Genomic DNA, 17,118 nt, shown 5'->3' on the forward strand with positions numbered 1-17,118 from the left:
ATGTATATTCTGAGCAATATCAACCAATAATTTCAAGCCAAAGATAAAGGTAAACACATGAAATGTGTGCCGCTGCCACCACCTCCCATGCATATAACAGACATAACTAATCAACCACAGCACTTTCCTAAGCCTGGATAATACCTTCTGAATCTTTCCCAACACAATGCTCCAGGATGCCATTATGCAGAGATAGAAGTAAGCTCTATCTTGACAGAGCCCTCTGTAGGCAAGTTTTCCACTTGGCCCACTGACCCACATGGCCTGACCTGAGGTGTTTCAGGAAAAATAAGGAATAAAAGAGCTTAAGAAAAACTCCTGCCTGGACATCAGGGAAGAAAGACCAGGCAAGAAAGGATTGTCTGTTATAAATTCCTGGGCTGGATCTCAACAGCTGTTCCCTCTCCTCAGTCCTCATTCCTTGCCCCTCCTGGGCCAGTCTCCAGAGAACATGGGCTACAAGCCACACGCTTACCGAGAGCGTCATAGAAACATTTGCTAGCAGTGACGGTGATCACAGCAAGCTAGTGCTGGGCTGGGCACCAGTGGCTGAATCACAAAGGAGAGCCCATGGCCAGGGAAAAGCACCCACCAGCCCTGGGCACCAGGCAAGCTTTCCAGGTTCACGTTGAGGACTCCTGGCAAAGACGGAGTCTAGTAGGAGAGCTTGTGTCCTAGGGCAGAGGGGGCTCTGGCATGGCAGAGGAAGGAGGAAAGAAAGGGGAGCTACACTGGGACCAGGTCCCTTGCAGATATTGTTTTATTAAGATCTGTAACAACAGGAATGCCTGGGTGGCTCAGTCATTAAGTGTCTGCCTTCGGCTCAGGTCATGATCCCAAGACCCTGGGATCGAGCTCCGTGTCAGGCTCCAAGAAGCCCTTTTCTCCCTCCCTGTCTGTCCCCCCACCCCCTGCTCCTTCTCTCTCTCAGATAAATAAAAAAAATTTTTTTAAGATCTGTGACCAAAAAAAAAAAAAAAAAAAAAAAATTAAAGATCTGTGACAACAGAAAGTGGCAACTATTTTTATTTCCAATATACAAACAAGAAAAGTGAGTCTCAGAGAAGCTACATAACATGCTTTGGTTCACAAAGCAAGTGGTGTAATGAATTTGAACACATCCCCAGAAATTCCATACTAAGTATGTATAAACCAGAAATGTGTATATGAGCTCACCAAAAGATTAGGACAAGCTGTTTACAACAGCTCTATTTACAAGAGCCAACCCAGAAAACTTTCCCTATGTCCTTCAGGAGAATGGGTAAATTCTGCAAAAATCCTATCATGGAATTCTATATACTCATGAGGTTAAAAAACTGTAACTACCCAAATCAACATGGGTAAATCTTATGTAATATGAAAATCCATTTACACAATGTTTTTTTGTTTCTTGGGTTTTTTTTTGTTTTTTTTTTTTAAAGATTTTATTCATCTATTTGACAGACAGAGATCACAAGTAGGCAGAGAGGCAGGCAGAGAGAGAGGGAGAAGCAGGCTCCTTGCTGAGCAGAGAGCCTGATGTGGGGCTCGATCCCAGGACCCTGGGATCATGACCTGAGCCGAAGGCAGAGGCTTTAACCCACTGAGCCACCCAGGTGCCCTGGTCATGTACTATTTCTTGATGTGGGTGCTAGTTACATGACTGTGTTCACTCTGTGAAAATTCAACCAGCTCTGCACTTGGGATTTATGCATTTTGCTCTCTGTATGTTGAACCTTTACAAAAAATCTTTAAAAACTGAACCTATGCTAGAGAACCTGGGTGCCTCGGTCCTTTAAGCATCCGTCCAACCCTGGATTTCAACTCAGGTCACAGTCTCAGGGTTGTGAGATCAAGCCCCATGCCAGGCTCCCCACTTGGCGAAGATGTCTGCTTCTCTCCTTCTCCCTCTGCCCTTCCTCCCTCTTGCTTGCACACACACTCACTGTCTCACTCTAAAATAAATCTTAAGGCGGCGCCTGGGTGGCTCAGTGGGTTAGGCCTCTGCCTTTGGCTTGAGTCATGGTCTCAGGGTCCTGGGATCGAGCCCCGCATCAGGCTCTCTGCTCAGCAGGGAGCCTGCTCCCTCCTCGCTCTCTGCCTGCCTCTCTGCCTACTTGTGATCTCTGTCAAATAAATAAATAAAATCTTTAAATAAATAAATAAATAAAATAGATCTTAAAAAAAAAAAAAAAACTGAACCCATACCTAATGCCTATGCTGTTCTGCACCACACCACTTCCCCAGCTGGTAACTACGAAGCAGATAGTGACACAGAACAGGGTAGACTGAAGTGCAAACCTGCAGGTCAAGACTGGCTAATGCCCTGTCCCCAGCCCTATCTGGGACCTTCCCCTTGGAGCACTCCACTGAAGCATGGAACTCCATGCGAACTCCTCCTATACACGGTTTCCTAAGCATGAGAAAGGGAAGACAAAGCATTTTGTCATAACATCTTAAGAGCCTTATTTCCTGAATCCCAAGGTGTGCCAGTGTTCTCTCTAGCCCCTCAGCAACTCTGACAGGTTAAGGATTCTCCCCATTTTATCATGAGGACTCCAAGGCTCAGAGGAAGGAAGAGACATAGCCAGTAACAGCTGGGCTGGGATTCACATCCAGGTCTGTCTGATCCAAAGTCAGAAGAGGCTGGAAAAGCTAGCCTGGTGTCCTGGGGAACAATTAAGACATAGGCATAGTCGCATGGTGCTGGATTCCAGAACCCTCCCATCGCACTCATTTCCAGCCCCGTTCTGGGAACTCCAGGTCACCTAAGTTGTTCCTCCACCCAGTTGAGCCCAGGGTGCACTATCCATTTTCCAGGGCTTTCAAGTGAACACAAGTCTACTTTGTGTATCAGCTAGTTATTTTTTTTAAGATTTTATTTACTTGACAGAGTGAGAGAGGGAACACAAGCAGGGGGAGCAGGAGAGGGAGAAGCAGGCTTCCTGCCAAGCAGGGAGCCCGATGTGGGGCTCGATCCCAGAACCCCGGGATCACGACCCAAGCTGAAGGCAGACAGCCAACAACTGAGCCACCCAGGTGTCCCTGTATCAGCTAGTTATTACCACAATAATGCTGAGTAACAAATCACCATAAAGCAAGTTTTGACAAATTTTGAAGATATGAAACCACACAGACTATGTTCCCTGACCACAGGGAACACAATTAAGATAAAAACCAACACACACACACACACACACACACACACACACACACACACAGTGATAACGCTTCCCCCACCCCTCTGGTCCCAGCTGCCCAAGGCTTTTCCCACTACCACATCACATCAAGGCAGAATGAGACGTTTGCTGAGCACCTACTGGATACCAAGCTGGGCTGCGATCTGGGCAGGGTGCAGGGACTCTTTCCCAGAGAGGGGCGACATACTCTCAGCTGTGCCTTTCTGAAGGGCATTTATGACTCAGGTTTTACGCCTGTCCTTGTCAGACTGTCCCATTCAATGTGTACTATAGCCTAGAAACCTACCTGGCAGCCCTAGTTAACATATAGGTAAGGCACCTTCATCCTGGCCAGCTGAGACCACTGGTCTACATCAGTGAAAAGTCTGATCCTTAATTTATACCAAAACTCAGCTTTAATTACCTTAAAACACACACGGCCAAAGGTGGAAACATAAAACCCATTTAGAGAGGGTTGAATCACTATCATCATTAAATCTGAGACTTGGTGACCTGTGGGAACAGGACAGATTCGATTCATGCTAGGATCTGCTGAGATAGTGGCTAATTCTGGCAGTCAAGACTCCCCAGGTAATACTGGCCTATCAGCCACCTGTCCTGAGACCCTGATTTCCCCACAGACCAGCTTCCCACGCACCCTAGTCATTCCTACTTTGGTATTACAAAGGACAGAGGATTTTTTCCTCCAAATAAAGAAGCTTTTCTTCCCAACTACTGTCCAACAATGGAGCTGGCTGCTGAGTAATAAAGTCACCTCTCGCAGTCAGAGGAGGTGTTCAAGCAAGGGCCAGACAACTGCTTGGTGAGGATGCCAAAGAGGAGGCCTGAAAACTGAAAAATGCTTCAGGTACCTTTCCAAGACCCACAAGAAACTGCTGTGGCTCCCTTTACATGTTGCTGCAAACATACTAGTGGCCACCAGGTGGTGACAGAGTCACACCATCGCTGCAAAAGATTTAGTAGCCCAGAGCACAACTGGAAATACCAAAAACCTGACTGAAACAAAATAAAAACAACTAAAATTAAAAATAGGATTACCGGGGCGCCTGGGTGGCTCAGTGGGTTAAAGCCTCTGCCTTCAGCTCAGGTCATGATCTCAGGGTCCTGGGATCAAGCCCCGCATTGGGCTCTCTGCTCAGCGGGGAGCCTGCTTCCCTCTCTCTGCCTGCCTCTCTTGTCTGCTTGTGATCTCTTTGTCAAATAAATTAATAAAATCTTTTTAAAAATTTTTTTAAAAAGGATTACCTTGTTAGTGTATAGGAAAGCAACTGATTTCGGTGCATTGATTTTGTATCCTGCCACATTAAAAAATTGCTATATGAGTTCTAGTAATTTGGGCATGGAGTCTTTTGGGTTTTCCACATAAAGTATCATGTCATCTGCAAAGAGAGAGAGTTTGACTTCCTCTTTGCCAATTTTAATACCTTTTATTTCTTTTTGTTGTCTGACTACTGTTGCTCGGACTTCTAGCACTATGTTGAACAATGGCGGCAAGAGTGGGCATCTTTGTCATGTTCCTGATCTTAAGGGAAAGGCTCTCAGCTTTTCCCCATTGAGAACGATATTCACTGTGGGCATTCATAGATGGATTTTATGAAATTGAGGAATGTTCCCTCTATCCCTGCACTCTGAAGATGTTGTATTTTCTCAAATGTTGTATTTTCTCAAATGCCTTTTCTGCATCGAGGGGACCACGTGGTTCTTCTCTCTCTTCTTATTAATGTGTTCTATCATATTGATTGATTGCGAATGCTCAACTACCCTGCATCGCAGGGATAAATCCCACCTGGTCATACGGTTTCACTTATTTGTGGAACATAAGAAGTAGCAAGGAGGACACTGGAAGAAGGCAGGGAAAAATGAAAGGGAGGAAATCAGAGGAGGAGATGAACCATGAGAGACTATGGACTCTGGGAAAACAAACAGGGTTTTAGAGGGGAGGGAAGTGGGGCAATGGGTTGGCCCCGTGATTAAGGAGGGCACGGGTTGCCTGGAGCACTGGGTGCTACACACAAACAATGAATCTTAGAGCACTACATCAAAAACAAATGATGTACTACTGTATGGTGACTAACATAACACACACACACACACACACACACACACACACACACACACGATATTATGAAAGCCAAAAAAACATAGCATTACCATGTGACCCACCAATCCCACTTCTGAGTATACAGCCAAAAGGACTGAAAGCAAGATCTCAAGCTACGTGCATAGCCATGTTGACAACAGCATTATTCACAAGACAAGAAGTGGAAGCAACCCTAGGGTCCGTCCACAGAAAGATGAATGTGTAACTAAAACGTGGTCTTTCTGTGCAGTGGAATATTATTCAGCCCTAAAAAGATAGGAAATTCCAACCCAACCTCTAAGAGGGATGAACCTTGAGGATATTAAGCTAAGTTAAATCAGCTGTCACAAAATGACAATACTGTATGATTCCACTTTATACAAGATATTTAGAGTAGTCCAATTCATAGAAACAGAAGGTAGAATGGCAGTCGAGAGACGCTGGGGGGAGGGGGAAATGAGTTGTTTAATGAGTGCATTTCAATTTTGGAAGCTGAAAAAATTCTAGAGATCTGTTGCATGACAATGTGCATAGAGTTAACATGGCTGAATTGTACCCTTAGAAAGGGTTAAGACAGCCCTGATATGAGGAATTTGAGAGGCAACGTGGGGGATTTGGGGGGTAGGGAAGGAAAAAATGAAAGAAGATGAGATCGGGAGGGAGACAAACCATAAGAGACTCTTAATCTCACAAAACAAACTGAGGGTTGCCAGGGGGAGGGGGGTAGGGAGAAGGTGGTTGGGTTATGGACATTGGGGAAGGTATGTGCTATGGTGAGTGCTGTGAAATGTGTAAACCTGGCGATTCACAGACCTGTACCCCTGGGGCTAATTATATATTATATGTTAACAAAAAATAAAAAATTTTTTAAAAAGGTTAAGATGGTAAACTTTGTTATGTATTTAACCACAATTAAAAAAAAAAAAAGAACAAAACTGAGTCTGGCATGTAGGGACCTGGGATTATCAGTCTTCGGTAAACGGGCACTAGGGTTGCTTCCACCTCTTGTCTGTTGTGAATAATGCTGCTGTCAACATGGGTATCAGTTAATAGCTGAGACTGGGAATCAGGCCTCTGGAATCACTTTAATCTCTGGGCATCACAGCACAGATGAGTATTGATGGAGGAAGGCCTGCATCTGGGAAGCAGTGGCATGACTCTGGGAAGGGTCTCTGGCTCTTGAAGGGGCTGTGTCTGGGTGGGTGGGATGGAAGGAGCGGTGGTCTGTCAAGATGCACATACAACTCTTGGATCATGGATGCTTTCTGGTCAGTCCCTACAGTCACACAGCAAAAATTCAGGTCTTCCTTTGGTTTTGGCAAGAGGACAACTCCATCTTGATCAGGGCATCTGCGTGGCTCAGTGAGTTAAGCATGTGCCCTCAGCTCAGGTCATGATCTCAGGGTCCTGGGATGGAGCCCTACATGGGGCCCTCTGTTCATCAGGGAGTCTGCTTCTCTCTCTCCCTCCCCCCTCCCCCCTGTTCTCGCTCTCTCAAAATAAATAAATAAATAGATAGATAAAAGAAGAAAACTCCACCTTGAATCGTCCAACAAGAGATCCTTAGCTCATGAATGCTCAACAATGGCCAGAGCAATCACTGATCCCTCTTGGTTTTCATATTCATTCAAGAAATATTTGTTGAGCACTTACTATGTGCCAGGTGCCAATGAGTACTGGGGATAAAGCCATGCACATGGCAGGTATCATCCCTGCTCTCTCGAAAGTTATAGGCAAACGGGAGTCCTACAATAAGCCAGTAAAACACAGGTGTAACTGCAACCAGACAGGCCCCTCCCAAGCGGATGTTCCACTGCCTGAGAAACGCAGGCAGGTGGAGGGGACCCAGGTGGCTCTCACCATAGAAACCACATGGCACAGACTCCCCTGCATCTGCCAGGACTGAGTTCTTGGAGCGAGTGAAATTGAGATGCTGTGCAGCCTGAGGAAGAAAAGATAGCAATGGCCCCAGGCATCTCACTGATTTTGATTAATGGAACGATTAGTACCGTTAATCCCTGCTTCTCCAAGTGAAGCTCCCTGACGCTGCATCACCTGGAAACTTGTTAGAAAGGCAGCGCGTGGAGCCCCACCTGAGAGCCTCCGGGACCAAAGTCTGCATCGTAACAGGATCCCAGTGCGATTCAGCAGGATCCGGGAAGTACTTTATTAGACCCTGAGTGGTGGTCACCTCCGAGGAAAATGGGAGTGGACGGACGGTCTGCATTTTAATCTGTCCACTTCTGCATCACTTGAATTTCAGGCGAGGCTTTTACATTTTAAACAGAGACAAAAAGGTATTCAAAACATCTCAGGAGATGATTCCCTTTATTAAAGGGGAGATATAAGATGCAAATAAATGTACTAAGTATCTCAAACATCACACAGACGCCCTGTACCTAAACCTAGGTCCCCAGCGCTTCCCACTACGTCCACCCGCCCCACTCCTCCCCGGGGGGGACTGGCCTGCCTCCGACCCCCAGCAACAACCTGGAGCTGAGAACACCTCTGTCCCATTCGGAATTCTTCACGCGGGGAGGGCGCTGCTCAGGGCCATGCCCTGCGCCTCCAGCCTTACGCGGGTCCAGCCCAGGCTCGAACCCTCGGCGGCGGCCTCCCGCTCCGTGAGGGCCGCACACCAGTGTCCCGACCATACAAGTATCCACACGCCCTGGTTCCCTGTGACAGCGTCTCCATCAACAAATCACCCCCACACTGAAACGGGACTTAAAACAATACCGAGTTCCTATTGTTCCTGAGTCCGTGCTCAGCCGGGCAGTTCTTCTGGACTGGGCCAGAGCACGGCAGGCTGGATGGCTCAGGATGGCCAGGCTCACGCGACCGGACTCATTAAAGCAGCTGGCCATTCTCGCCTCTCTCCGCAGGCTCTCCCACAATCCCTCACGTGGCAATTAGGAGGTTCCCATTGGTCAGAATAAGTCACGTGACCCCCACATGGGCGTGGCTTCCAGGAATAGCTGTCCTGTCGTGGTCGTTTTGGGAGCCCTCATCCCGTCTGTGCCTCTGACCCTCTCTCCTTCGCTTCTAGGCCGTGTTGGCCAGCAGATGCCAAGCCACTGTCTGGGTCTTCCCAGAACGCTCAGCTTTGCCACCCTAGCTGAACTCCACCCTTCCCTCCTACTATCGTCCCCCATACTCCCTCCCTGAACTCGGGTGCTAGGCATCTGAGCACCTGCCTCCATCTTGCTTGTCACCCTGGCCTAGGAAACACTGGGCCCTGATCATCCCGGATGACCCAAGTTCCTGAGGTCAGCCACGGCAGAACCCACTGGAGCACTCGGTGCCCCCATGCTCCCAGTCAAACCGCAGAGGGGCTGTCAGCGCCAGTTCTGGCAACCAGTACGCCCGCCCGTGTGGACTCTCCCTCCTGGTCCCCATGGTGGCCAGGCGCTGCAGCCAGCCTTCTCACTCAAGCCTCTACCTCCTCTTAGCAGGTGGCCTGGTGCCCATGCCACTCATTATTCCTCTGCGTTCTCTCTTAAAAGCCTCTCTTAACTTCTGGCATGTTGTGAATGGGTGTTGGCTTATAGCTTGTCGGTCCTCTCTAGAATCTAAGCCCCGTGAGAATAAGGTTGTTTGGGAGAATCTTGGGGTTAATTCTTGTATCCTCAGCACCAGAACCATGCCTGGCACAGGCGGACCCTTGACGTCTGTTCATTTAATGCACAAAGCAGAGAACAGCTCCAGAGCAGAGTTCACAGTTTGCAGTTAATAGGTGCACAGGAAAGAGCCTCAGGACAAGCCGTGGGCATCAGCGGGAGAGGCAGCCAGGAGCAGGCACTGGCGAAAAGCCCCTGGCGGGTTGTAGGGGAGCTCACTGAGGTGCAACCACCTATGACCTGCCTAGGAATCACCCCTGGGAGCCTCTGATCAACTCCAGGGTCCGAGGACGGGAGGGCAGGTTGTCCCAGAGCCTTGCTGCATCTGACTTTAATGTAGGTGTTCCACAGAGTTGCCTGTGAAAACCTCGGGATAAAGATCCCCGGGGTCCCCACCCTCACTGGAGTTACCCATCAATGCTGACAGCCCTGCAGGGAACAGAGATAGGGCCTGGGCCCTGCATGTCCTCAAGAGAGGGCTGGGGGTGGGGGACAAGACAGAAGTCCAGGCCAGGAAATCAGCAAAGGCACAGGGCCGTGTGGCAGTTGTGGCCTAGCCATGGAACTGACAGGGAGCATCTGGCTCAGCCACAGGAGCTCCAGGAAGCAGAGTGGAGCCCTTGTGCCTGGTCTCATTCCCAGGCCTTGGCTCTGGAGCAGGAACCAGCGCTCAACCAGGCTCAAATGGGGCACAACTGTGTGTGACTGGGTCGAGGGCCACTTGGGGAGGGCTGTGCCACACTGACAGGACCCCATATGCAACTTCAGCTGGGCAGGGGTGTGTCAGATTTGAACCCTGGTGTCCTACTTCCCAGTCCTCTATAGAGGGGGGCCCCCAGCAAGAGGATCTGTCCCCAAGTCTCCCTTAGAAATCAGAGGCACTGCAGCAAGTCTAGAAATGGGTCGCAGGCAGGTACCCATCCTGTGATGAACTGAGACCTCAGCCCCCTGCGTGGTTACGTGCCAAATCCCATGAACTCTACTGCTGAACATCTCACTCCCTAGTCCAGACCTTGTCAAACCTGGCACCCATCCTGCTTCAATCCCCAGCTTACAGCCAAGTGCCAGTTGGCCCACTGCACCATGATCCAGGTGGACCACAGAGGAGGCTCCGATTGCTGCCATGGCCTTGGCAAGCTGAGGCCACTGTGGCCAGAAGTTCTGCCCAGCTGCTGGTCCCTCCTTGTTTACCGGTCTCACCCGGGGGCTGGGCTCATGGCAGGCCAGGTCCACCATCCATGGTAAGGCCAAACAGGGTCCTGATGCACGTTTCCCTCCCTGCTAACAGCCGAGAATCTTCGGAGCTTTGAGATGGCCACTGCGTGCAGATGAAACTGCCTGCAGCACTGTGGGCTGCTGGGGGAAGGCATCCAGAGACCGAGACCTGGACTGTACAGACAAGGCTGTGCTCTGAGGAGGAAGGCCCAGGTCTCCATATCCCTTAGGCCCCAAGGACAGTCACCAGGGTGTCAACCCCTGACCAAGAAACCACAAGCAGGGGACAGGAGAAAAGTGGAGTCTACAACAGCATATGGAAAAAGGGAATTTTATTTTTTTCAAGAAAATGTACTAACAGGTTGAGGGAAGGAGCACGCTGGCCATTCCCCTATTCTAAGCAGGGGTCTGAGATGAGGCCAGACCTGACCAGAGCTTGAGAGGAGCTAATGGGACTCCCTGTGGCACTGGGGAGAGGACCAGGCAGGCCCGGGGGTGGGACTTTGTTCTGTTAGCACCAGGAACCACCCGCACCCATCACTGGACTCAGAGACAGGACAGCGGGAGGCCCCGCTCTGCCTCCACCTGAGCAGTCTGGGGAGGGGCTGGTGGCAGAAGGCTCCCTGCAGGTGGTCATCTGAGCGTGATGCTCAGACTCACAGACCAACCGCGGTCCCCCCAGCCCCCTGTAAACATAAGAATGAGCTCGTAACCACGAAGCCCCTCAGGACAAGATGAGGGTCCGAGACGTGTGGCTGGGCTTCAAGCGGCCCAGGAGCTGCCGGGCTTTCTCTTGCATGAAGAGCTGGTCCCTGGTCCCCCCGCAGGCCACCGTCTTCCAGGCGCTGGTCATCTGGGAGGAGGCAAGAAAGTTACCATCCAGGGAAGGGCAGCACTCCCCCAGCAAACGCTGTGAGCATGGCCAGGAGGAGAGGGGAACGTTTCTTTGACCCTCCTCCCTTTTGAAGCCACAAGCCTTCTTGTGCTCCCTCCACCTTCCCAGCGGCCCTGGAGAAGTTGCTCCTGTTTCTGGGCTTCCTCAGATGTAGAGCAAGGAGGCTGGACCGGGCGACATGGCCATGCCCACGTGGCACCAGCCTCCTCACGGGGAAAAGTGACAGCCAAGCAGGCTGGTGGGAAGAGCAGCAAGAAATTCAGACCGACAGACAGTGAGGTGTGAGCAGCCAGGGCAGCCCCTGCCCCTGAAGACAGACATAGGCTAAGCAACTAAATACAGAGACAGTGATTAATTACAGTGAGACCACGCCATATAAGAGGGGCTCATGGGGGGGTGCTCTCCAGCACACGGGCTCCCTCCTTGAGGGAGTGGCGTCCACACAGAGATCTGAAGCATCTGCTAATCAGGCGAACAGAGCCTGAGAAGGGCATTCAGGCAGAGGCAACAGCCCGTGCCAAGTCCCCACAGATACCACCACGCTGGTGACCAGCACTCACAGGGGCAGGTGTTGGAAAGTGGCTTCGGGGCTTCGGGGCTGCCACCGGCTTCTCGGGCTTCGCCTGCAGGAAGCCCTCGTTGAGGAGACTGGTGTCCTCTTTGATGCCTGGCACCGTGAAGCTGGAAGAGCTTGACAGGACATTTGTTGGCTGAAATGAAAACGGAGGCAGACTCACCCTTCTGCCACAGGCGTGGTGGGAAAGAAGGAAACCGGTTGCAGCCCAGCAGCTGCACCTCCAGCCTACTGGATCTCGGGCGGACATGGACTTCTCTAAGCCTCAGTGTCCTCTTCCAGACGGGACTTCTCTGTCAAGTGCCTGTTCCAGAGCCTGGTACCTAACAGATGCCCAATAATGCCAGTCCCTTTTCCATGGAGCTGGCTCGGCACCCCCAGCCTCAGGCAGGGGTGGGGGTAGTCCAGCTTCTCATGGGACCAGAAATCTCCATGAGCAGCCACAGATGCCAGCATCAACTGGCACACACAGAGCTGCACATAGTACCCCCAGCCCAGCCAGCCTCCCAGCTCTGCTCGACCTTTATTCTCCTAATAGTCTGCGGGGCTCGGTGCTCTGATAGGCAAGAACCTGAGGCTTGGGACAACTAAGAGATCCCAGAGAGCATGCGCCAGCATCGGAACTCCACCAGGCTCATCCCACCCCAAATCCCATGTTCTAAACTACTTAACCACACAGTTTTATTGTTTGGCAAATATTTTATGTGCCCAAGACAATGCCTATTGCAGGTCTGGCTGCACGGTACTAAGTCCCCAGCCTCGTGGGGCTTCCTGCCCAGTGCTTCTCTGCAGCAGTCCTAAGTCCCCAGATCTGCAGGATCTCATCAGGCAATCCTTTGTCTCTCCCCCTCTCCCCCCCACTCCTCTTGCTGCCTCCCACTGGCTGAGGCATCCCCTGCCAGCTGCGAGAGATCCACAGTGAGGCATGCTTTCTGAGCACAGGCTCTGTGTTGACAACAGCACCCTTCCCGAGCTCAGCCTGGAACCGGACAGCACCCTTCCCAGGGCTGATGTGCCCCAACCACCTGCTTGTGCTTCACTGAGGCACGTCACCAACCCTCTCCACATCGCCCCAATGAGTAGAGTATGAGAGGTGCTGGGGACCCAGATTCATGGTTTTCAAACATGTTCTAGCAATGCATCTCTGGCAATGCAATAAATCCTTCTGTGAAAGACATGTGCAGAGCTGCCCTGACTGAAATCAGGCGTGGGTGCTCAGCCCCACTTTCTCCATCGGCCCCTTATGGCTGAGCCTGACACCCAGAGCCCATGCGAAGAAGCGCCAGGCCAGTCCACTGCCAGGGTCGCCTCACAGCTAAAGGTTTCTAAAGGCAGAGGGCCTCCAGGAAGACTCCCTTCTCCCTGTGGCAGAGGAGCCTTCTGCAGTTCTGGGCAGGGGGGGCAGGTGAAGGGGCGGCTTCTCTCTGACCCCTTACCAAGGACAGCACCTTGGGCAGCGTGGACATCACCAGCTTCACGTCCTCATCCACGATGTCAAGAGCCAGGGACTTGCGGACCTTCTTGATGGGGCTCCGCCGCAGCTAGGGGTAGGGAGGAAGGAGACAGGGCAGACGTTTGGGACTCCCCTGAGTCACCAGCAGCACTTTGGGGACACTTGCCCCAACACCCTGGTCACAGATCCACACCCTGATGCAGTGGGGCCTTCAAGCCAGGTCCCCAGCTGTCAAGGATTGGGGTGGGGGGCGCAGATAGACCAGGAGACCCTGGTACCATCACAGACTCAGCGCCCAGGGCAGACCGTCTTGCCCTAGGCAACCACAGGGAGCCAAGACACAAACACCTCCACCCAAAGACCCATCCGTCATACCCAAATGGACCATGCACAGCTCCCAGACCTCTACCATGCCAAACACACCCCTAAACAGGCCCAAGAGAGAGCCATCCAAGTTATACCTCAAATACTCACCTGCAGATGAGAAACACAGACACATAAAACCGAGGGACACAGGCCTATTACAGGAACACCCAGTCCCACACCTGCGCCTCTCAGCAGCAGGCCAGGAGTCAGCTCTGGGACTAACTCACCCCCCAACCCAGCAGTATGCCCATATTGGTACCACCACAGCTCAGAACCACCATCTGATATGGAGAGGCCAGGGAGGGCCCTGGGTCAAATTCTCTGAACCCACATACCCAGGGGCCCCTGCTCCATGGGCCCCTCCCAGACTGACTGCCCACCCTTCCCCACACACCTGTCTGGCACATTCCCATCTTCCCACCTCTCCCCAGAAGAAAGCATCTGCAAAAAAGGGGGACACGGAATCCATCTACTTTTAGGAAACCACACATGTGATGTAGCAGGGGTGTGGCTTCTGGGCTGGCTTGGGACAACCCCAGCCCTGCCCTCTGCACCCAGGTGTCCCTGACCTGTGTCCCCGCCAGCTCTCTATCTCACCTGAAGCAAATGTCCCCCACCTGGCTCACACAGCCCAGATGCATGGCTGAAGGCGTTTGAGGATGTCCCTTTAAATCCTCTCTTTGCTCAGTTGGTTGGGCAGCTGCCTTCGGCTCAGGTCATGATCCCAGCGTCCTGGGATCAAGTCCCACATCGGGCTCCTGCCTATGCTCGCTCACTCTCTCTCCCACTCTCTCTCTAATAAAAAAAAAAAAAAAAAAAAAATCCTCTCTTTGTGCCCCTTTCTACTTACTCCCTTACTGCCATGTGCGTCGGAGGGTCCCTGCTGTGTTTGCCTAGCATCTGCTTCTGCCCCTAAACTCCAGGAGGGAGTGACCATGTCTGGGTCTGTGTCACCATTTTATCCACTGCATCCAGCCCAGAGCCTACTTTAGAAGGGTCCAAACACAATGCTGCTTAAGGGCCTAGCTCAGAGGAGGTAAAGGGAGGGTCCCGAGCACCAGGACCCCACTTAGGTGGGTTTTGCTGACGCCCACTCTGGAGAACAAAGGGCATGGGCTGCAGCTCCACCCCCTCTGCACTCTCTCCCCTTCCCCATGGCTCCGCCTCCCCTGGCCCAGTCTGCCCAGCCTGGCAGGAAGGGGATCTCCAGCCCCACTGGCCACTCACCCCAGTCTTCCTCTTCTGCTTCTCAGGCCTCGCCTCGTCCTCAATGATGAGCTCGATGCCGGCCTCTGAGCGCAGCACCTCTTTCAAGTCCTCCTCCAGGTGCGGGGTCTGGGGCTGAGGGTGGGGTGGGGCAGCCCAAGTGAGGCTCCACAGCCAGGCTCTAGGAGCCCACCACACCCCGGCTGTCCTAGGCAGTGCAGGAAGGAGGCCTGGGGCAGACCTCACGCTCAGTCCTGCCTTGCAGGACAGACAAGCAGACACTGACCTCAACTCACTGAGGGCTGTCATGAGCCAGGAGCATCCCCACATCACCACAGCAACCCTCACACAACCCTGTGCAACAGCTGTCATCTTCCACAGGGGAGAAATGGAAGGCTCAGAGAGAGCAAGCGCCTGGCCCAAGGTCACAAAGCTGTGGAGTCAGAACCCGCACACGTTCAAGCGCTAACCCCCACCCCCTTGGTTCCACACTAATGGGGACTCTTGGTTCCATTTCCCGCCTTGGGCCTGTGGGGCTCTAGGAGACCTCTCCTGGCCTCAGAGGTAGTGGACGGCAACCCAGCAAAGTCACTCGAAAAGCCCCTACAAGGGCTTAATTTCAGTTGCCAAGGCCAGATGTGCCCTCACACAACTGTCTGGAAAGCACACCAGTGTCTCAGTGTCTAGGACTTGCATCCCCACCTGAACTAGAGAGATCAGCGCTAACTAGTGCTTCACTGGGCTCAGGAACTCCATTAGCTCATCAGCTCCGTCCCAGGACCAGCGAGACCACAGCCAAGAGAACCCCACACTGTGGTGGTGATAGCAGCGGGAGAGACACACCACAGACCCGGTTTACAGGCCAAATGCCTCTTGACAACCTTTCTCTCACCTTCAACTCATTTCTACAACTCCTGCCTCTGTTTCAGAAAGCCCACGGTGCCAGCTGTTTCCACCGGGGAGAGCAGGACCATCCCACTGGGAGGAGTGGGGAGAAAGGCAGTCTGCCCACTGCTAGGAAGCTGCCTCCTCACTGGCCCCTCAGGCCGCCCCCACAAGGAGGCTTTCCCTTGTGTGAGAGAAAGCACCAGCCACTGGTCAAAGGCTTCAGTGTACGGAGCCTTCAGCCACTGCCTCCGAGCCAGTCCTTCTCCACTGCAGCCGCTGTCCATCTGTCCCCCAGCACGGACAGCGCACCGGGAGTGCTGAGCTCTCCGGGCACCAGTGTGTCATATCGCCCCCCAACCCACCACACAGAACTTCAGCAGGATGCCACTGCGTCTCAGCACCAGCCAGTGCCCACCCAGCACATCGAAGGTGCTCAAGAAAGGTCTGTTGAATTGGCGCCTCGGCCTCGGATCCCCCACTTATAAAATAGCATGTCTGCAACTCCTCAGGGCTGTTGGGAGAGTCCCATGAGGTCTCAGAGGGGAAGGGCTGTGTGAGCTATGCACAGCACGGCTCCGAGGGAGCCCACCATGCACACCCGCCCGGCTGCACCACGTACCAGGGGCTTTAGTGGTCCATACTTCTCCAAGGCATTCTTGAACGGGGTTGGCGTGTGGGGCGTGTTGTCCATGGAGTACTTCTGATCTGGGGTTACAAACCTGTCAGGCAGAGGAGCCAGAGCGATGGGCTAGGGGACAGACACCAGCCAGTCTGCCACAGGCTGCCCAGGACTCCCACCGTCCCTCCACCTGACCTCTGGCCTCTGCAGCAAGGAGGAAGCCCCAGGCATATGGTCTCTTCCCCTGGCACTTCCCTACCCACCTTTATACACCTGAGGGTTGCCATCGGGCGCTTAGAGGAGGGGCCAGCCTCAGAAAAGGGAAAGAATAGGACATAGACTAAGAGGGCCCTGGAGCCCCAGCCAGGTGGCAGAATGTTTGAGAATGTCGCTCAGTCGTTAGCTGATCGATGATGGGTCTTCATAAACAAGGCAGGCCCACAGCCACATTGCAGGCCCAGCAAGAGAAGGGTAGGGGAGCAAGGTGAGACTCCAGGAAGACCAAGTCCCTTCCCCAAGCTCTCTCCAGACAGCACGTGCCACAGGGCGAGCGTGTGGCAGGAGCATTAAGGGAAGACACGTGATGCAAGATGGTGAGGCCAACACATGGGTATGCACACCCGAATCCCCTCATAATGACCGCAGTGGGGATACAAATTGGGGAGGGAAAGCTTTAGCAGACAGAAACCTGGGAAGGGTCTGGTCCACAAGCAGAGATACTAAAAAGCTTCTATCAGCACTGGTGCCAACAGCAATCTATGTCTGACTGTGATGAGGAAGCCTGCTGGGGAAGGCCCCGAAGGGGCCCCTCACACATACACACTGCAAGCTGGCTGTGGGCAAACCAGCTCTCCACCTACACAAGGCCGGCATGACCTCCATCATCTCGAAGTACCATCACAGCTGACTCCCAGGCCTTACTGGGACTGTTGGAGGATGTGAGAAACACCCAGGTAGTCAGGAACTTGGGAGCAGAGGCCAAGGTGGACACAGCTGCTGGGACCCCGACTCCGGCCTCCTCCC

At 52.6% G+C, this 17,118-nt stretch overlaps 1 protein-coding gene across 2 annotated transcripts in view; it reads right to left on the minus strand.

Annotated features, from left to right (window-relative positions):
* Positions 1 to 10,409: 10,409 nt before the first annotated feature.
* The window catches only part of MYBL2 (MYB proto-oncogene like 2), a 35,339-nt gene continuing 28,630 nt past the window's right edge, over positions 10,410 to 17,118 (minus strand). Inside the window, exons 10-14 of one of the 2 annotated variants that reach the window (XM_080814396.1) lie at positions 16,096 to 16,195; positions 14,610 to 14,723; positions 13,012 to 13,104; positions 11,550 to 11,699; positions 10,410 to 10,947 (exon numbers count right to left, since the gene is read on the minus strand). In XM_080814396.1, coding sequence (XP_080670522.1) covers positions 10,819 to 10,947; positions 11,550 to 11,699; positions 13,012 to 13,104; positions 14,610 to 14,723; positions 16,096 to 16,195 — 586 coding nt within the window. In that variant the 3' untranslated portion in view covers positions 10,410 to 10,818. Of the gene's footprint in view, positions 10,948 to 11,549; positions 11,700 to 12,999; positions 13,105 to 14,609; positions 14,724 to 16,095; positions 16,196 to 17,118 lie in introns of both variants that reach the window. The other variant, XM_080814395.1, reaches the window with a different exon arrangement.

Source organism: Martes martes (genome assembly GCF_963455335.1).
Source record: "Martes martes genome assembly, chromosome: 9".
NCBI classification, from domain to species: Eukaryota; Metazoa; Chordata; class Mammalia; order Carnivora; family Mustelidae; genus Martes; species Martes martes.